At 41.9% G+C, this 21,286-nt stretch overlaps 1 protein-coding gene across 4 annotated transcripts in view; it reads left to right on the top strand.

Annotated features, from left to right (window-relative positions):
• The window catches only part of LOC106748525 (probable Ras GTPase-activating protein), a 339,617-nt gene that overhangs the window by 188,395 nt on the left and 129,936 nt on the right, over positions 1-21,286 (top strand). For 3 of the 4 annotated variants that reach the window (XM_014627168.1, XM_014627165.1, XM_014627169.1), the window contains 2 exons: positions 2,366-2,482; positions 9,306-9,380. The exons of the other annotated variant lie outside the window; for it this stretch is intronic. In XM_014627168.1, the coding sequence (XP_014482654.1) occupies positions 2,366-2,482; positions 9,306-9,380 (192 nt within the window). The remainder of the gene's footprint in view (positions 1-2,365; positions 2,483-9,305; positions 9,381-21,286) is intronic. 4 annotated transcript variants of the gene reach the window in all.

Genomic DNA, 21,286 nt, shown 5'->3' with positions numbered 1-21,286 from the left:
CGCGCTCGTTCCACGCCGGAAATGCAGCGCGGTTACCGAGTTGACGATCTCTACCCTCATTATGAGCCGCGCCTCGTCGCCCCTTTCCACTTTTTCTCGTCGTAAACCGCTCGGACGTCGCGCGAGCGAGATCGTTTTCTCTCTTGGCCTCTTAACATGACGCGTCGCGCGCGATCGCGAGCGGGAAAGTCGCACGCTTCAGATCGATAATTCGCGGCTGGAATTCGGGGAGGGAATTCCATTCGAGCGCTTCGCAGCTTTCAATTACAAGAATATCCGAGGGAGATCGCGCGACAGAACCAATTTCCGTTGTACGTTACACGTGCGAGCGCCGCATCACAAATTGGTTTTCCTTTCAGAATCACTCTCTCGAATGAGAGTCCGCGTGACGGCGCGCGTTATGAAATCGCATACGGCCGGCAAAAACCGCAGCGAAATAAATCGTAGGGATTACGAGCTCCTGAAAGTAAATTTATCGTCCGCGCTCTCTCGCTGACGTAAACGCGTGTAATTGTGATTTGGAAATTGGTCGCGCTCGCCCGCTATCCCGCCCACCTTTCTCGTCTTTTTTTTGCTAATGAAACGGCTCTGCCGATGACAACACATTGCGCGCTCCGATCGACGACAACGCATCTAAATTCATCGTGCACGTTACTGCGTATCAATGCGGCCCGAGTGACGCGTGTGGACGAAGTAACGCGAATTGTCCGCCGAGTTTATTTTTAAACCGTTCGTTCCGATATGCTCGTGCAAATGCCATTGGGAAATTTGCGATAGACGCGTTAAAATCTACGAGAGAAATGTGCGGCATTATTTTTCATAAACATCATTCCCCGAGAATTGTGATTGAAGATCGCAATATCCTATCGGATATTTTTCCACCGGCAAAATTGTGAAACTCTGAACGCGGATTTCACAGTCATAAATCCTCCCCCCTTCATTCCCATCACACTCGTGAGTGCGTTTTAATGTTGTAATCGAAATGGATAAAGAGATTTAGCCAGAGATACACGCATGATGTTTGCATTAAGCAAGTGCCGAGTCACGAAGGTGGTTAACGATATACGACAGTTCGACGAGACGTATGTAGGACAAACCGGAGGAAAATGCGGCAACGATGCGTCAAAATTCACTTCCGTCAACTCGGGAAGAAATAGGTTACGAAAACAAGTCCATCTATAATCCGGCGGTCGCTTAATACGTCGAAACGCGCGTGCCACGATGTATTGTACGGCGCGACGAGCGAGCGTATGACAATTTCAGCAGATTACGCGCAGTCACCGTTCCGACGGAGATGAATGGACCGGCCGCAGCGCACGTCTCTGTATTAAACGGTCGTTTCAACGTGCGTCGATGTACACCACGCAGCGTGGATACACACGAAGCGATAGAGTTACGGAAGCGTTTCCGTATTTTGTCGGTGGTCTTATCGAGCGCTCTGATTACGACAGTGGTTCTCGGTCGGTTGGTGCTCACAACTTTCAATCGCTCGTTTCGCTTTCCTTCTCTCTCACTCTTTCATTAACGCCACGTGACTCTGTCAATGCTTACTAAACGTAGGTTTAACCCTCTAGTAGCAAGGTGGATTTTCAGAACATCAAAGCGCTTTTCAAAATGTTTTACTGCAATTATTTAACCCTTTCGGTACATTTGACGAGTGAGACTCGTCATCTGCTTACTTGGGCATAAAATGTACATATTAATCCATATAGCGACAAATTAAATCCGTCCCGTGGGCATAAAAATCTTAAAATAATTCAGTACTCAAAGGGTTAAAGTTAGTAACTTCTTTTTGCATTTTTTCTTTTCATCTATAAATAAACAGAGGAAGAAGGAACAGAGAAACTTCATGTTATTATTTATTTCTTTTACCCATTTTGTATATTAATTAAGTGAAAAATTAACAAAACAACATGGGGTCGGATCCGACCTTACCATTAGAGGGTAAATTATTATTGAAATGTCGGTGTTAGTAAAAAAAACTCGTCTATGTAAAATATATGATTGCTCACTGTTAATAACTAATTAATAATTATTGATATGAATCTGCTAATTAACTAATGTACCGTCCATTTCATTTACAACGTATGACATGACGTTCTTTTAGGTGATGCTTAAAATTTTTCCGAACTTGGGAAGATATAAGTCTCCTTATTATTTCAATAATAATTCGTGAATATTGTGTTTATACACGTACTAATGCGGACGATTTAATTTTATATAAAGTTTTCTCCTATGTCCGCCTATGCTTGACCGCTTGACAGTTTCCTCGGCGAAGCTGTGCTTCTCCACGCACACATATGCATTTTATCCCTTCTACATCCTCGTAAGCTAGGATTTGTCAAACGCAAATATGCCCATTTAGCGCCGTTGCTACGACGAGTTTCCACGCTGCCGAGAAGGGGCTCTCAGCATAGACACACTTTGGATCCGGAACTGTCATCTTTGCGCGAGCACGATAACAATCATCTTTTCGTGGAGAGTAAGTGTTTTATCGCGTAAACGTATTTTTATAATCGTATTATTTTTCTCGAATTATCGGAAAGATTGCTCTAATAAGAATATTCCTTTCATCAGGATAATAAATATAATCGGCGTTGGTTTCCCGAAAGTTTTGGATAATTGATAATTTTTTGAATTAAAAAAAAAACCTAAAAAAGTTCAAAACAGATGTTTGGACATACGGAAATGTTTCCTTCCGCAACAACCAGTTCGACGAGCCGTCAGCCAACCTGCCTCCGATTATCGCAACAGCCGGCCAAAATTAGTTTCGGTCTTTCGTCTACCGAGTTCGCGAGAGGAAGGTGTCCCCTTCCTTCCTCTTCTCGATCATGTCGAAGGCCGGTGGAACGATTTTCCCGCTGTTTACGCGGAAAGACCGTCCGCCTGGAATCGAGCCAGCGGTATTTTTACGCGTCTCGTCGAACGAGGCGGAAACTGCTGCAACGAAAGCCGCAATATAACACGGCCCACGGTCGCTCCACGTTACACGATACGACCGGAATTTCGGGCCGAAGACAAAGAAAGAGAGAGAGAGAGAGAGAGAATGAGAGACTTCGTTTTTCGATGCGGCGTTGCGGCAGTCGCGTTCGCTAACTGTGACCCATATTCACGAGTCTATCCGCGGAATCGAAACGAGAAAAATTCCGGACGGGACGTGTGGAACGGCCAACGTGGGTTTCGCTTATTTGTTCCCTGCGCAACGTGACGCACTCGAAGCTACGCTCGATCGAGAGAGGCTGGATTATTGATTTCCAGACGCGAGCTTTCAATTAATACCCGCGTCAAATTTGTAACGTACGATATTGTGCGACACAGCGTTAAATGCGCGAAGTAAAAATAATGCAACAAAACGACCGACAAGATGCGGTATCGAGCGGAGAAAAAAAACACGCTTCGTAGAAGAGAACGACGCGACATCGTTAGTCGTCGTCATCGTGGTGGCTTTCTTTTTTTTTTTTTTTATTATTATTTCCGACAACGCTGAACCGTCCAATAATTATCTCGGTTTACCACCTCGCTTCAAAACTCCTCTTTGTAAGAATGAAAAGACTCCTATTTTTCCGCGGTTCCTGCATACGGAGCACAATTAAGCGCGACCTGCCAGACCCGCGAACGTTTCCTTCGCCGCTTGCGAACTCTTAGGCTCGCCGAACACGCGAGGAAGATCTCTCGAAGATCTCGCACGCGGATTAGCACGGCGGAAGTAGACCGAGCGGGTGGAAATTGGCGGAGGAGGCGCGCGCTGCACGCGGCTTTCACCGGATTACGCAAAAAGGACGACGTGAGCGACCGCGAGACGAAACACGAAACGAGAAACGCAACGCGAAACAATGACCAAGAAACGCTCGGGCTCGGGCTAATTCGCGAAGCGAGAGGAAAAATGCGGCCCGGTTTCCCAACGAGAAAAAGACGAGAAGCGGTGTGCAATTACGGCTGCCATCGCGAGCGGATATCCTTGGCGCTTTCCGAGCCTGGTTCCGAGTCTCTCGCTCTTCCCCCGACCGCCCGCCGACGCGCTATTAATCGCGCGAGTTAATTTGCCGAGCGTTGAATTATTAAACGGAACAATTTGTTAGCCCGCTCGTATACGCCACGATCGAAACGGGGTGGATTATGTTGGCCGTTCCCGCGAGTGCCGCGAGTGTCTCGCAAATAAAGATCAAAGTGATGGTGAATTAATTCGCGCGCGATTAACTATAATTAACGTTGCTGAAATTGGCGAGTTGTCGATTCGGCGGTTATAATTCTCGCGGGTAAAGATGGGGGGGGATAATGTGTGCCGCGCCCGTGCGCCGTGCATTAAATAAATAAATATAAATTGATCGCGCGAACGATTAACGTTAAACAGGTAAAATATCGTGCGGGCGTATCTCTCGCGTGTGATATTCCGAATATAACATCGAATTAACTTGTCATTGCTCGTGTGCTTCTCCGCGACCACGGTGGACTTTCATCGCGCGCATACGCCGAATTCTTCGTGAATTTATCACGTTAAAACTGCGACGATGTCTCCATTATAACCGTACGTATGCCGTGTGAAATTCTATTTCGCGTAGAAGCCAAACTCGATTGCGCCCGCGTGCGACGCGCCGCGTTGAAGTAAATGACATCACGCCATTTCGCGGAGCAAAAAGGATCATCTCGTTACGCACCGTGACCCGGTTTCGCTCTATAGCGATTAATCTCGTTCATGCCTATGTAACAAAAGCGACTTTGCTGAAAAAATATTAAAGCGACAATGTCGAGCGTAGAACGAACGGTGGTCCTCGCGTCCTCGAGAGACTCGCATGGTCATTAGTGTGAGCGAGATGACGTAATAAGTACGCTGCTCAAAATAATTCGAACATTTTTTCAAGAAAGGTGCCCTATGTCATCTTGCGGATATTTGAAATAACGAATACTTCTCTTTGCATGTATACGTGAAAAAAATGTAGATCAATAAAGTTCATCATCATATTCAGTAATAAAGTATATCAATAAAGGTCAACAGCGTCGTAATTGAAGTAAATTTCAAAGTTTTTAAATGTGAAGTTCCGATGAAAGATAGAATATAATGCCATGAGGAACTAAACACGGGTGTTCTAGCACCATTTTAAATATTAATAATGTCATTATTAATATTATTTAATATTATGTATTGTGTATCGCGAACGTGCAGAATTTTTCCGGACAAACGAACATAGTCAACAGCTACATATGCACAGCTACCGACCCTTTGAATCTCGGCAACATAATAAGTAGATTCATTTAATTGCGTATTAATTTAGTTAATTTAGTTAGTAATTGGGTAAGAGGTTTTCAGGGAATTTCAAATTAATAACAAATATTACTGAGATTCAAAGGGTCGCTTTATATGTGAAAGTCTGTCGCCCGCGTTCGTTTATCCGGAAAAATTCGATACGTTCACAATACACGATGGACAATATTATCTTTCCACAATAATATTAATAATGACATCATTAATATTTAATAATAAACGAACAAAATGATGGAAATATGAGTCAGTACGCAAATAACGGTGAGAAAATCAAATATAAATGATAAATGTGAAATATACAGGATGATTCATAAATACACGTTCACATTTCAAGGAATAAATCTAGCACGTCTTGACTTTATCTAATATTTATCTAATATTATTATTTAATATTTACAGTATCCATATATATATGAATCAGGCACCTCAATCCATTAGATTTTTATTTTTGGGGCCATTTAAAATCTACTGTGTGTTCAACACAAGTGAATAATGTGCACGATCTGTGAGAAAAGATACAAAATGGATTTGAGACTGTCCGAAGAATATCTCATATTTTCGAGCGAGTGCGGAATTCAATGCTAAGACGTGCAGTAGCGTATGTTGACGCACGAGGTGGATATTTCGAATAATTTCTTTGATTATCCATAACTGGAAAACTAAGGTATGTAGAATGTATGTTCATATGACATCTTTTACTTATTTTAATGTGCAGACTCACCCCCTGAAATATGAACATATATTTATGAATCACCTTATATATACATGTAAATATATTCATACATATAAACGTATTCATAGAATCAATACATATAAATATATTCATAGAATCAACAAACACAGACGTACGTTTCGGTCTAAACAAATTAATATTTCAAATGGCACTAGAATATCCGTGCTTAGTTCCTCATGACTTTATATTCTATCTTTGAAGTAAATCTTCTTGATTTAACAGCAATATTATTTAAATTATTATTTAAGCATTATTATTTAAATTAATATTTGAGTTATTGAAACAACGTATGATGTATTAGTTTCAATAATATTGTTATTGAATTAAAAAGATTTCCTTCTATTACGATACTATTGACCGATTCTGTTGATACAGCAGCGTTTCGTCCCGAGTACAAGTTAATTTTCAATAAGCGTATTTTTATACCGTGCAGCAGTTTGTCGTTACATCGGATTTAAGCAACATTTAGCAGATTTATTCTTTCATCATGGCTCTCTTAATTGTTTTGCGTTGTATAGAAGGAGGCAATGGTTTTCACGGGAAAAAGATAGTCTTGCGCGCAGCTGCCGCTTGCTCCATTCGATCTGTTTCGCTTCGAGTCTTCTCGCGAGCTTTTCTCATCGTCGTTCTTAACCGTTGCGCAACGTGAGAAGTGTTACCGATTTCAGGAGATTCTAGATAGCATAAAGACGCGAGAGGAACGTAGAATTAACGGTCTGTAACGGTTATAGTTATTTCGTCCTCAGGGAACATAATGACGAAAAGCGCGACGACACGCCTCCCGACACGCGAAATTCAATTCTGCTGAAATAATTACGGGCGCGCTCCGGGGACTACGTGACAATTAATTCTCCTTGGTGGTTTTAGGTCGAGCGTCTTACCACTTTCGATTGGCCCATTAGACGAAAGTTGTACTTTGCAATTTCGCGTGAATTCGCGTGCAACGGATACGCGGATAGACGAATACTAGAATAATTAAATAATCAGAGGTTCTATTGATATTAAATAAAAATTAATAAAAGGTATAATTGGTATAATAGAACTTGCACATTCGGACACTTGTATAGTGCAATGTAAAAGGATAAAAAATAATCACCTTCCAAATTAACTCAACATACATAATATAATGCAGACGTTTATTCAGCGTTAAATTAACGTCTGGAAGTTACATATGTTGATTTAATTGAAAAGTTAATAATTTTTTTATTGTAATATATTTTTATTACGACACTTGATTATAATATTCACATACATAGACTTTTACTGGCTCTTTCTTTACTAATTATTTATTCGAGTACTCTCTCCTCGGCTTTAATACGCGTTTTCTTCTTTGCGCCGAGAAAGGCGTCTAAAGTGGTTTCGATACTAGAAGATGACTCGTAAATTCGTGTTTCGCGTGAATCAGCTGGTTGGTAAACCGCTCACTGGAACACTGAAAGGCAAGCTCGCGCGCGAAACGAATCGCCGGTTTACACGCGTGATGGGCAAAAGTCAAAGGTGATTTAATTACCGGTAACCTCATATGTCGCCGCTACCGCTGGAAAACGAGCATTGAATTTCACGTGGGAGACACGGTGCTTCTTAACGAAGCTATAACAGCCGTTCGTTGAACATTGAAGCGTGCGCGCATCGACTTCTGTCGTTTTTCAAAATTAATTACTTCAACGAGCGAATCGTCGGCCGTCCCAGAATTAATTCCGCCGGCAAACGCGAGAGCGTAAACGACAAACACAGAACGAACGTAATTACGAGCCTGAATAACGTAGAAAAAGCACGGTGATCGCATGACCGCGTGCGCTGCAATGCTACAGAAAAATCCGCAACATTGTTTTTCCGCGTTTCTCTCTATGCAGCTACATTAATTTTCCATCATTACCGCGAGTAATTGCAAGGGACTATGTTTACTAAATAAATACAAAAGTATACTTGCGGTAATACTCGCATCATATCAAATTATGCAAATGCGCAATAATAACACGCTGCATGTCGGAAATGCACGAATGTTTTGCGTATAACTTTTGTCTACGAGTTTTCCATCCTCATCACGACGCCCCTCATTAGCGCGGTTCCGCGAAATGTCGCGAACTAAATTGACCCGACGGATCAACAGATAGAGAGAGACCAAGGCCTTAATTGCCTCATGTAATTCCGCGCGCACGTTCGAGTAAACGCGCGTTCGCACGAGCGCATTGTTACGACGAGTCCGAGAGCGGATCATCCTCCGCACGAGCGGGAGAGGACGTCGCGAGAAAATCGCCGAAACAGCTTCCGACAGGCCGTGGCCGAAGGGTCGCCGAAATTGGTTTAATTGACCGGATTGGAGGCCCGGCCAGCGGGATGTCCGATCGTGCGAGTCGGGTCGAGTTCAATGAAAACGCTTTCGTTAATTTTCGTAGGAGGGGTGTCAGCGTGTAGGCTCGAGGGAAGTTCTGGCCCCGACGACGCGATTGAAGATAATCCGTCATGACTGCCGCCGAGAAGTACGTAAATACGAGCGTTCTGATTAAGCCCGGCTGACAAATACCGAGGGTGGAACTCGCTTTCCTCGATTCGGCGATTTAACAAGTCGAACGTTCGCAATAAGGAAAGTAAACTGTGTAAATGTTAGTAACGACGATAAATATTTTCCCCACTCGTTCATTTATTTATCTCGAGACGAGATTCTTTTTATGAGGAAGCTGCGAGTTTAAAAAATTTGTCACGTCGGAGATTTCGCCGGAATCTATTGATGTTTTAGTACTCTTGGATTCGGCGATTTAGTGAATTTATCGATCGATAAAGCGATGGAGAAAATGAAAAAAAAATAAATAAGTCGTGTATACGATACGATGACGCTAAGTGTTTTCGTGATTAGTCAATTTGTTTATCTCAATGTGATGAGTGCTTTTTTTTTATTTTATTAATCTATCTCGATACGAAATTAATTCCGAAACTACGAATTTCATCTGACGCTCTTAGATTTCGCCCAGATTTATGTGAATTATTTGTATCGCTAAAAGCAATTAAGAGATCACTTCTTCATATACATAGAGTATCTGGTAGATATTTGATGCACCGAATACTTAACATAAAATTTAATTTTATATTTCACAGATATTTAGTATAATCTATAAAATTGTTCAACGGGATCGTTTATTTAGCGTGAATCGTTTCGAGCGGCGTATTTGAGAGCGGGAAATTTAATCACACGAGGTACAGCCACGTATATTATTTTGATTGCGTTCTATTTAATTTAGATCGGATGAAATGATCATAAATCAAGTTAAAACTAACTACTGTTTCTGGTAACATCTTCCTGTTTGTTTTTTGCAGGTGAGTTAAAGTCATACTCTTTGCCGAGGGGACAAGTGTTTCCGCCACGAATAACAGTGGAGCACGCTGATGAAGGTAAAGCTTAGTTAATCAATCTACGAAGCTAATTAGTCGCTAATATCAATTTTACGATCAAATGTCTTCAGACCGACTTCCTGGAAATTTTAATTACGAATGTGATTATGTCCCGCGAGAAACGATGTCAGCGGCGGTCGTCCGCGAAAGATCCGAAGGATTCAATATGCGCGTAATTCAACCTGCGTTTACGATTGTTCGCGGTTGCCCTGAAAGGCGTGATCTCGTGGTTTTTGCTCTGATTAAGAGCGGAAGAATCATCCATGATTCCGCCCGGATCGCGATACGAGAGAAATTATGAGCCGATTCGTTATGCTCTTTGTGCGCTCGCCGATGATAAAAGGCGCGAAACTTTTCCGCGTTATGCACAATTCAACGCGCGTTACGTCTTACAACTTGAAAGCTATTCGATTTCGACACGACAATAACTCTGTGAATATAATCGAAACACCGCAGCTAATTTGCGTTTAACTGCTTCGCGGAATTTTAATCAGCGCGGGAATTTAAAAACTAGGTAATTGTTGGGTACCACGTAGAATTCGTTCCGACTTCGTCGAAAACAAAATTGTAATAAATACGATAAATATGATATCAATACGAGTAATAAAAAATATCAATAATGCATGGTAATAAATTAATCCTCGAAATAAATTATATTATCAATAATTATGATAGCCTACGTAAAATTTGGTTAAACAGTTCCATGGCTGGCGAATCAAACAAAATAATTTTGATAATAAATTATCATTATCATCATTATATTCACAGTTTTAAGCAGCAGTAATTGCTTTTATTGGATCGAGTCATAAATGAAAATTTTCAACGGAGGTATTAATATTTACTTTTACTAAACTACATGCAAAATACTCAATAAGATGACTATTATTTGCACATTCAAGTTATTAATAATAATAATAAATATGTTCAACTTCATTGTAAAATATTTTATTAGAAAATTAATTTTTATTTTAATTTAACTCAAAGAAAGAATTAATTCAAAGAAAGAAGGAAACAAAAATTATTTCTGATTCAACCCAATATTTCGTAGTAAATCAACGCAACATAGGAGGATATGTACAATACGTAATATAATTATATCATATAAAGGGTTACATTTTATACTCACTATGTATGAAATTCAATGGTGCTCAGTTGGGTTCTCCAACGTTGCATTTCAAATTACACTCAACTGCCCAACATCCAGAACATCGTCAAGTCCAGTCTCTGTCTGACGTCGTCTCATGTTCCTTGCACTTCATCACCTTTAATTAATCATTAATTAATAATAATATTCATATCTGAACAGCAGTAACGAATAACTCGCGACATTTAATCAAAGTCGAAACGAGGTACATGAATTTGATGAACAAAAACACAATCGGATCTTCCGGATTCGAGCGTTTCTCGCGATACGATAAATTTCGGTAGAATTGTGGAGTGCCATAAATTTGAATACTTTAAAAATATAATCACGACTAGAGAATTGCGCGAAAATAAAAACGGACTGAGAATTAATCGCGTCGATGGCGAAATTTATTAACGTGGCGTGCGAGGTAGTAATACGTAAAATCTTCACTTGTCATGACTTCGCAACATTTGTGCGAAGAATACTCCGCAATACTCATGCGAATAATCAGGTTCCATAATATTTTTCAGAAAATTACTGCATCATATTGGTGCGAAGATTGCTCCACAGTGTTTTCGAAGGCTACTCCGTGATATCGCTACGAAATTAATTTTTGTAGTACGACTTTAATTCACAAATAACACGCATTTAATCTAATGGGAAATTTTATTCTTTCCGAAAAATATGATCGCGATGCGAAAGTAGATAGAAAAATCGACAAACTAGAAATATCACGGCGATTAAAAATCAGCATATAAACTAATAAAATTTCGTGAAAAGTGAACGATTTTCTATTCTTTGATTAACGCAATCCTAAAGTATAAGCAAAAGCGCGTATAAAAGAACTTTTCTATCCTTGTGTCTCATGCTTCTACTCGCACTCGCTACTATGTGCCTTACGATGAATATCGTGTATACGAAAATATAAACAAAAATGCGGAATCAATGTGTGCACGAGAAAGAATGATAATAAAATATATACATAAAATTATTACGTTAAATAATTTTTACCATATTTTATAGACTTTTATTTCTATATAATATATTTTAACGAATTTCATTTAACGAAATTCGTATCTGTTTGAAAAGCGTAATTTCAACCGATATGAAAACATTCGGAAAGTTTATAAATGATCGCAATGATTGCAAAATTTATGAATATGCACGAAATAATCGCAAATCCCTCGATAGCGCAATTTCGATGAGCATTATGCATCGCTCGAATCAATTAGGGAATCACATCGAATGAATAAATAACTGCTTTGAGTAATTACGTATGACAGAAAATAGAAAGAAATAAAAGAATACAATTAAACTATTGCATTTCTGTTGTGAATACTTTATAAACATTAGATATGACGTTAGATCTAATTAAGATAAAAAACTAATAATTGAATTTCTTTTCTTATTGAATATATATTGTAGATATGATATTTATTACCACAATTTTTTTTGCAATTAAGTTCGAAATGAATTCCACGTAGCCACCAGTATTACGCAATTTTTAAACACCTACGCTGATTTCGCACATCGGCTATATGAGCGCAGCTCCACTTTATAACGAACTCGATTAATTCACCATTCTCCATTTCGAGCATTGTGCAAGACGCGCTGCCAATTGCACTCCGTGGAAAAAGCGTGCTAATTTTTTTCTCCGGCGCGTCGCATCGACGAGGTCGACTCGGGTACACCGTACGCGATCGTTTAAAAAAAAGCCGTGGCATTTTTACGCTCTCAGTCAGAGTTGATTCGGCCTTTGTTAACCTTCGTTTTTGCCAGCGGCCTAACCGAGTGACCCTTATTTCGCGGTTCGCCGGCGAACGTTCGTCGCGTCAGGGATATCCCCGACGCTCGACGAGAGAACCGGCCGGTCTGTTAATTATTCAAATTGCCGCACACGCGGCATTCCGCTCGCAGCTTCGACTGCGATCATCCGTGAACGCGACCGTGCGCGTTTCCGGCCGCTTGTGTTACGTGTACGTGTTGACACGCAACGAAGAAATGAACGAACGCGGCACACGTCCCTCCATCCTCGTCTCACTACGTGATCCTCGCGGTCTTCCTTCTCGCCAGGCACCGGAGGTGCATCTCGTCCTTCGCCATTCGTCACGTGTCCTTCAGTCTCGAGCCAATTTCCTTCGTAAGCGCGAAGTTACGTTCCTTCGCTGCGTTTTTCGCAACTGGCTTATCTTGCGTTAGCCCGTAATTCGACGGAATCGACGTATTCAAGGTTCTTAATGAATCTTCAAATTTAAAGGTCTTCGGGGTATCGGGAAACTACAACGAGCGTCACGCGTGTCCCAACATGTATACTAAAGTTCCATTTTTTAACTTAGTTAAAAGTTCGGTTGGACGTATACGTGATGCATCGTGTCTAAGATAATCGCGTGTTATTAACTCCCTGTTGGTTAAAAATCCGAAACTATATTCTCGCTGAATAGCTTAATATCGTACGATCTGCTATTTAATTTTTAATCGCATGTTTGAGCTCTCGCACGCTTTCTAGCATTATAGAAGTCAAACAGTCAAATACGATACTGTCATGATGGATATCATTCCCGACGAAGTGGATTTTACGATGAAGTGAAATTAGCCTCTAACGAAAGAGAACCCATGAATTATTAAAGCATATAATGACGGGTATATAAGCGTAGTGAACTGACGGTTCTCATCGAAATAAACGAAAGCCTCAGTGAACGTACGAAACAACAATCGGTCTCGACCGAAAGACGTGAAGGAGGATTATTACGTAATTATTCCGATTCCGATGGAGTTTCATTGTTGCAGCCACGGGATAAAAAATTGCGCAATAACCGGCGTTACCACAGTGCGAATCGTTTCCGGCATTATGTGAAAAGGCGCAACATTGTAGCTTCAATCACACATGCCGGAACCGGAAGAACAACTCCGTCAAGAGATCATGCAAGTTTAACAGGTGGTCTTACCGTTATTTCTTTTGAGACACCGTGTCACTTTCTCGCGTTTATCTTCAATCATTTTTTTCATCTCTTTTCATCAACATGGGAAGGAAGTCTTAGCTTCCTGTCTTCGGGCTTCCGTTATTATCCTTCGCAGATTATGTCAAAATTTCTCTTTCTTAAATTCACGGTAATATCGCCATGTAGTGAAATTATCAAACTTTTATCCCTAACTGTGTATAAAAAGACAAACTTAGCTACGAAATGTTAGCATTATTCAGACGGAAATATGCATTATTTAATCAAGCATCATAATTAATTTCTTATATGAATCAAGTTTAATCCTTTGATTATTGCTGTTATTCTATTAAATAATATCAAATTTAGCTAGAATGATTTAAATCTTAGTTTGGTTAAGAAGAAAAGCAATGATAATAGAAAAAGGATTAAATTGGATTTTTACGAGACATTAATTAGGCACTGGATAAAGCAACGCACGATTCCATCTAATTTATTCGCACATTAATACTGACTTCGGTTTACTCAAGTGTCGAGATAAATCCGTGGTCGGAATAAACTCGAAATTAAGATGCATCAAGTTCTTTTAATGTGCTTTACGTCACGAACGGTTAAACGGAACTTCGTGTACCGGCTTAATGAGAAACTGAGAAACATTATCGTATTACTGTCAGAATTTCTTTAACATTTCTCTCTACTATGGCATCATTTAATATTTCACAAAGCAGGTCGCGTGGCCAACTTCCTCGGCACGTAATGCCTCATGCATAACTTCTGCCCGCGCGCGGGGATTAGTTCTTGGCGAGCGGCCCGAGGAAATGCGGGCACGATTTCATTGATACAAGTTTCAGAACCGAACCCGAGCTCCGCCGCCTTAGATTCCCGGCGTTACACAGGAAACGCTCTATCCGCCCGGCGTCGTCTTGCAATAATTTATAATTTGGAAGTCGTTGCTTATTATCTCTAAGACTGCGGGCTGCTCGGAAGCAAAACGATCGCTATGTGCGGCACAGAACTAGCGCTAATCGTTGCGATGATGCACTTCCGCGCATTACGATATTAACAAATGAGTGAGCGTTGAGTGTCGAACGCTTTTAGGCGCTGCTCGCATACGATGAAGACTTTCGTCAAACGCCTGTAGGCGCCTGTGGTTCACCTTTTAAGGGTTAAATATACATATATACCTAGAAATGTATATGATATATCTCGCTGCCTGCGCCCCGGCGTCATGTTTCCTCCATCCTGACTACCTGCCTCAGCATCTGCTTCTGGCCGCTCTGTTATGGCGCTGATAATAGCACATGGCACTGACATTCACGTAGACAATTCGACAATTGGACAAAGACGTATTAATTAACGCCACGTGAGCCTGATTAAACATTCCAAAAGTCTACGACTTTTAATTGAATATTGTACACGATGCACCGACACGTCACGTCGCGGTTTATCGTTCCTCGACTTGAAACCTAAGAAGAAACTAAAGATTCAGTTACGAAAAAAGATGACGCACTGAAGTACTATAACAATGGGCGAGAAATTTTACATCATCTTTCGGCGATCAACAGACGTCGTAGTCCGTCCAACCGAGTCGGCCGAAGGATCACAATGGTCATTTTTTCAAAACACGCTTGAGTCACGTTTTAAGTCAAACGTACCCTCGTTCGTTACAAACTTTTCTGTGTTGCTCGAGACGTCGAGCTATTCGCATACCATAGAACACGTGGTAGGTTAGTTATAATTTCCGTCGAGTGATTAAAATATTTCGTTAGCTCGTGAAATATGTAATCGGTCATTATGTTACTGCGCGTTGCTCTGATCGAATTGTCGTATTCACGCGAGTGTTAGTGTCAGGGCCATGATTGAACATTCCAGTAAATAAGTAACACATGGTGGGACAACTAGAAACCAGGATACTGAATCGGAAAGTAGGACGCTGGGACATGATAATACATTACATGTTTCCAGGTGTGTAAAAATTGTTTATTACACATGTGACCTCCAATTTTAAGGCATATTTGATGAATTTACCGAAAATAGATACTCAAGTCGAAATTTAGATCGATATTCATAGTGCGTCATCATTTGACTAATAATAACAGCTTCATTAATCTTCGATTATTTATTAAGTTGTACTGTAGTTGTACTGTTTATTATGTTATTTCATATAAAAAACATGAATTTAAGTATAATATTAAGATAATCAATTATTAAATTATTCTGAAATGAGTTTTTTAAGATTCAATATGAAGAAAACGGGTAGTAAGTTTGTATCATCGAAGACAACAGCTTGTATAATGTTATTATATTTCAAGATTTCACTTCAAATTCACTGATCACAAGATAGCCCTTCAAATTTGATGGAACTTGCAGGATTAAAATCATGTGTTCGCTAATTACATGAATTTAGTTAACAGGCATCAAAAAGCTTGAAGTTACGTGGATTGGAAATATTTCAGATAGCTTAATTTTTCCAATATATATATATATTTATTATCTCTCTCGTTAATCGAGAAATTTTACTTTCACTTCGAGGGTCAGAGTGCAAAATCGACGCGTCAATAACTATAATACGAAAGTGAGTCAAATGAAAACCTTATATATTTTTTTTTCATAATTGATTAAGCAAAAGTAGTATACAACTATATTATTTCTCTACGTAGCCTCCATTGCATTCAAGACAAGTCCTCTAATGCTTACAGGATGCATGGATTGCTCTAGAAAAAAATGTTTGTGGTCGCGTGCGCGACCACTTATATACCAACTGTTGCACCTCTTCATCGAACCTGAAAGTCTTTCTTCCCATCGTCTTTTTGAGGGGTCCGAAATTGCGGTAATTACTGGGGGCGAGGTCTAGCGAGTACGCCGGATATGGAAGACACTCGAAGTGCAGACCTTGGATGTTTGCAATCGTTGCACAGGCAGTATGGGGCCGCATATTGTCATGGCGCAACAAAAGGCCTGTATTCAGAAATCCACATCGTTTGGATTTGATTGCGATGACAAGAATTATTTTAGAAGAATCCATGCACTTTTTATAAACGTTGGAGAATTTCTCTTGAACGCAATAGAGACTATGTAGAAAAATGATCCAATCGTATATTATTTTTGTTCGATAAATTATGGGAAAAACATATATATACATATATATAAAGTTTTCATTTGACTCACTTTGTATATTACCGTAATCGATGAACGTTAATTAAAAATTGCCGCATTAAAAATATTTTCGAGATCATCGGGTCTCGTTGACTCTTATTGATTGCGAAATTAAATTTTGAAGTCGGATGTCCGAGTGCAAGGCCGGCACACATCGTGTAACGGCTCGGTGCCACTCGGGTGAAGAAAACACGTGTCTTCCAAATCCAGGTGATCGGCTCGTTCGCTCTCTCAACTGGAACTTATTAAAAGCACGGTACATACTGGGTGTGTTGACTGCTAGTCTGCGCGAGGTGTAGAGAACTAGATTCGCGGCAAAGCGAAGCAGAAATCGAGCAACGGGAACGAACAAACCGCGCGAGCGATGTGGTTCAACCGCTACGGAGCCGGAGCGAGGCCGGAAAATTATCGAGCTCGCGTCACGCATGAACGTTCCATCTTCAATGTCGTTATCACAAAGCGAGGACCCGGCGAGCATTGTTAGCGCGTATTTATGATGCAACATGGCTGTGAGCCAGGTTAATGCGCCAGTGTAATATGCCACGTTTTACGTATAGCCGCGTTCGCGGTGGTCTCGCATACTGCGATGCGTATACGTGCAAATCGCACACAAGTGTGATGCCGTATGTAGGTCGGCGGCACGCGCGCGCGCAAACGAGAATTTTGGAAATGGTCATGTTCCACGAGTCTTCGTGCATATTTCATCGCGCACAGCCATATTAGGGACCATATTAGAGAGCGTGTGCGGCCTTCCGCGGGCAAATTCGGCAAACTCGACCGAAGGATCCCGGCGAACCCACCATTCGGAGGAATTTGTCTCTCCTGATACCGCCGAGGCCACGTGCACGTCCGATAACTATTAATCGCCCGTATAATAGTGTGGTCCAGAAGCGGTCGATATCTCGCCGCCCTCCCGCAATTTTTATCACCGCTATCGATACGCGGCACGTACGCGGAGAGTATCGCGTGTGTGTTCCGCTGAAGCGTTATGCGATCGGCGTTGCGGATAAAGGAGATCGCGCGATACGCGAGCTATCGCGTCAGCCACAGATCCGGCAACGGTAAATAAACGCGAAAATAATACTGCGGGACGCAACGGAGACTCTCTCGTTCGAAGGCACTCTCGGTGTAAGTAGGGAAGACCGGAGTTAGTTGGCTAAAGGGATAAGCCGGTTAATTAATTATTTCTGTTCTTTTCTAACGGGTTAGAGCAAGCAGAGATTTCATATATATCAAAGATGGTTATGAAAATTAATCAGCCAACTTATCTCTTTAACCAACTAGCCCGGGTCTCCCCTATGCGCATATCTTCTCGGTTTAATTCAATTTGTCTTACATACGACTCGCATGGTAAGTCGAACCGTGAAAAGGCTGCCTGAATTGGCCGCATTCCCTTGCCCTTATTAAGGTATATAAACGCGAAACGGAGAATGGTAACTTCGCCGGTGGCAGCGACTTCGACTATGACAGTCGAGTCGGGCAAGAGCGTCGGTTGCTCGGAAAAAGCAACTGCACAGGTCGAAGTAATAAGACGTCTCGTTACTGCAACGACGAATCGTAAAGTTCCCAGATAATATTATCTCGTTCCCGGAAACAACATGCCGTCCAAATGATCGTTGATTCCATCTCGAACGCGAATACTTACGATTTACAAGGACGGTAAAAACAATTTTATCAAATTTTATATTATATTATCAAACAACTTAATATATCCATCTCACGACTCGGACATTTTAAGTACGAGCAAGTATTTGTTATTTTTCAAATACACTACTATCAAACCGATTACGGGGTCATTTTCGCGTCATACTGGCCAAGTTCATTTTGCACGCTTCCGTGCTGAGAGCGTTGTTCTATCTTTATGCTGAAGGAAGGTAGAAGATGTTTTCAGCACAAAAGCCTGCAGGACGAACTTAGCCATAGTATCCATCTGAAGTATTGAATATTTTTTTAATATCCGGTAATGTATGTATAACTTTCTTACATTGATCGAAACTCTCATCTCCTGCTCGTAGACGTTTTCTTTAACAGCGAATGGAGGCGCAAAAAGGTACTCGGCTGTTTCGAAACTCTTCTCAGGTATCTCTCGTGCCCTCCGCGTCGTGTATGTATGGTATCTTACGTTTCGCAAAAAAAAAACTCTGTCTAAAGTGGAAAGTTCAGCGCGCACACTTCTCTCTCGTGGGAAAGCGCGAGCGGTGGTGTCGCGACGCGAATGTGTTTTCGCGTACGAAGAGATAGCCGGGCGTCCCGCGGCGTCACGACATGATAAAGAGATCGGGGAAGTAATCTTCGGAAATTGGCAAAGTTACCGTGAACGGGAATTCTTTCGCTGCCGACCTCATTTATCAAGAAGTATCGAGCTCTACGGTCGGAGGAGCGAACTCCCGCTCCGTTTTCGGACCGGCTAGTGATCTTCCTCCCTTCGAATTGCGCAAAAGTTCGCAAACGACTAGATAACTTATAAATTATACGATTGCTTATATAGATGGGATTGCGCTCGGACTGGCCGAGATCGGATAGTCAAACTAATTTCTCAAATAGCGATCTTTCCGTTCCCCCGTCCGCAGAAATATCCTTCTTCTAATCTGGCGTTTCGACCTTCGACACATCGTCATTTTCGACGAAAAGGAAAAAGCCTCGTAACGATTCGTTCAATATTGATGAAAGCGAGCAGTGCTATCGACGTTACCACAGGAGTGGTTAATCTTGGCGGTCGCTCGAATATCCTATTAATTATGTATGTATTAACTTGGCACGTGGTTCGACTTGGTCTGTTTGCCTGCGGGAACCGACGTTCTCGCTCTCGCCTCTCTCGAGAACGTATCCCCTGCAACTTTAACGCTTTTCAAAAAAAATCGAATGCGAAAGTAGAATCCTGAGAAGGTAATTCAAAGATCTCTCGATGCGTTGCTCGTTCCTTTTCGTATTGAGAAAGATGTACGCGATAATCATGAGAACTCTTGCTCGATTTGATTTTCTGCGAACCCTCTCGTATCCACGGGAGTCTTCGCGACACTCTCGGCGGCGCGGTATTCGCGACGCTAAAAATAATTTTCGTTCTGCAACCGTGGCACCGTTGGTTCTCTCCCGCTTGCGGCGCGTCTGCTTACATCGCGCGCGAAGAGAGACGAGAGAAAGAAGCGGCGNGGGGGGGGGGGGGGGGGGAGGGGGACGTGAAGTCGGTTGGTAGGTAAAGTGCACGCCGACGTGCATGCGGGTTCGGTGATAAACGACACTCGTCCGTTCAACCAGCGAACGTTCACGTCACGAAACACGTGTCGCTCAAATAACGAACGTATAATAAAATGATCCCGGCTGTTAATGCGTGATTTCAAACGCGAGGGATTCCGTATTTGCGCGTGAACTAAAAGTCGCGAAACGAAAGCGGCAAAATAAACTCTCGATTCGAGATTGGATGTCAAATTTGTCGAATTTTCAAGCGCATCGTTTTGAACCGAACAATTTTAACGCATTGATAAGGTGTCTCGATGACAAAGTAATCGGTGCCCTTTTTTTTTTTTATTCTCGATGTGAGAGAAATCGCGCGTCGCTTTTACGATAAATGAACGCGCATGGATGGTCCATCGAACGTAGAAAATATAGACGTGCGCTCGCGTTTAAAGCGGAATGGTAAGCGACGATCCCAGTAATCGTAGTTATATCTCGCATGCAGCTGCCATGCACAACGCACGGGTAATTAGCTGGCATTTAGAGCTGAGAAATTGTGACGATCGCGCACGATCAGTTCTAGAGATCGGTCCTCAAGTGTCTCTCTTAAAGGTCAAATTAGCCGGCACTCGAAAAAGCGGCTAATGTACAAAAAAGCGAGGAGAAATTGTGTCGCCCGAAATAAATCAGATTTTCTCCTTCGATGCAAATTGCACGCTGTCCCCGATGCATGTTAATCGACGTCGATCGCTCGTAAACGGCCGCTCCGGGGACTGAGAAATCGAAAGTAACATAGTCGCGTGTGCCGAAAAATCGCCTCCGCTTCTTAGAGGAAAAAAAAAGATATTTCACTCGCGCAATTAATCAGAGCTCTTACGTCTGCTCGCGATTTTCGCGACGTTATCAACAAGCCGCAGGCGACGCGTCCCGTGTGTAGCATTTCCATTCGTCGTCTATAACGACATTGATCCGCTTTCGCCGCCGCTAGCGCATCTCGAAATTCGTTTCGGTAGAAACCGGTTGTGCGGTCGCGTCGGCGGCCGGCTTGCACTTTCGCACGATGCCACCTTCCCGCGGCGTCAGTGAAATTACACCGATCTGACCTATGCGAAGCTGCTTGCTTGCGGCTGATGCACGTCCCGTGTCACACGTAGATCACCCGTGAGATACGATTAGAGAGAGAGAGAGAGATCGATTCTGATGAACACGCGACGTGTAGGCGAATTCGAGAAGAGACACGTCGAATTTTTGCGCGACGATAATAATCAGTAAAGAAAGTCGCATGGCTTCCCTTCGCGTATATCACCGGTCATACGCGTGATTTATAACCGAGCAACGCCACGACGAATTATAATTACAGACGGTTCGACTATTTCATAGCTTTTATTTCTTTCCGACGGACCCGTGCCGTCGAAACTGAGAGATATTAAAGTGAGATAACGTCTGTTAATTCCTTACCTTGCAGTATGCCTGTCGTTCTTGCCACGTGCGATATACATATCTCCGTGAACATTCTG

The sequence above is a fragment of the Dinoponera quadriceps genome, unplaced genomic scaffold (assembly GCF_001313825.1).
Source record: "Dinoponera quadriceps isolate SergipeBrazil2010 unplaced genomic scaffold, ASM131382v1 scaffold2872, whole genome shotgun sequence".
In the NCBI taxonomy this organism is placed as follows: Eukaryota; Metazoa; Arthropoda; class Insecta; order Hymenoptera; family Formicidae; genus Dinoponera; species Dinoponera quadriceps.
The sequence above is the reverse complement of the archived record's forward strand: the minus strand, read 5'-3'. Positions and strand labels throughout refer to the sequence as shown.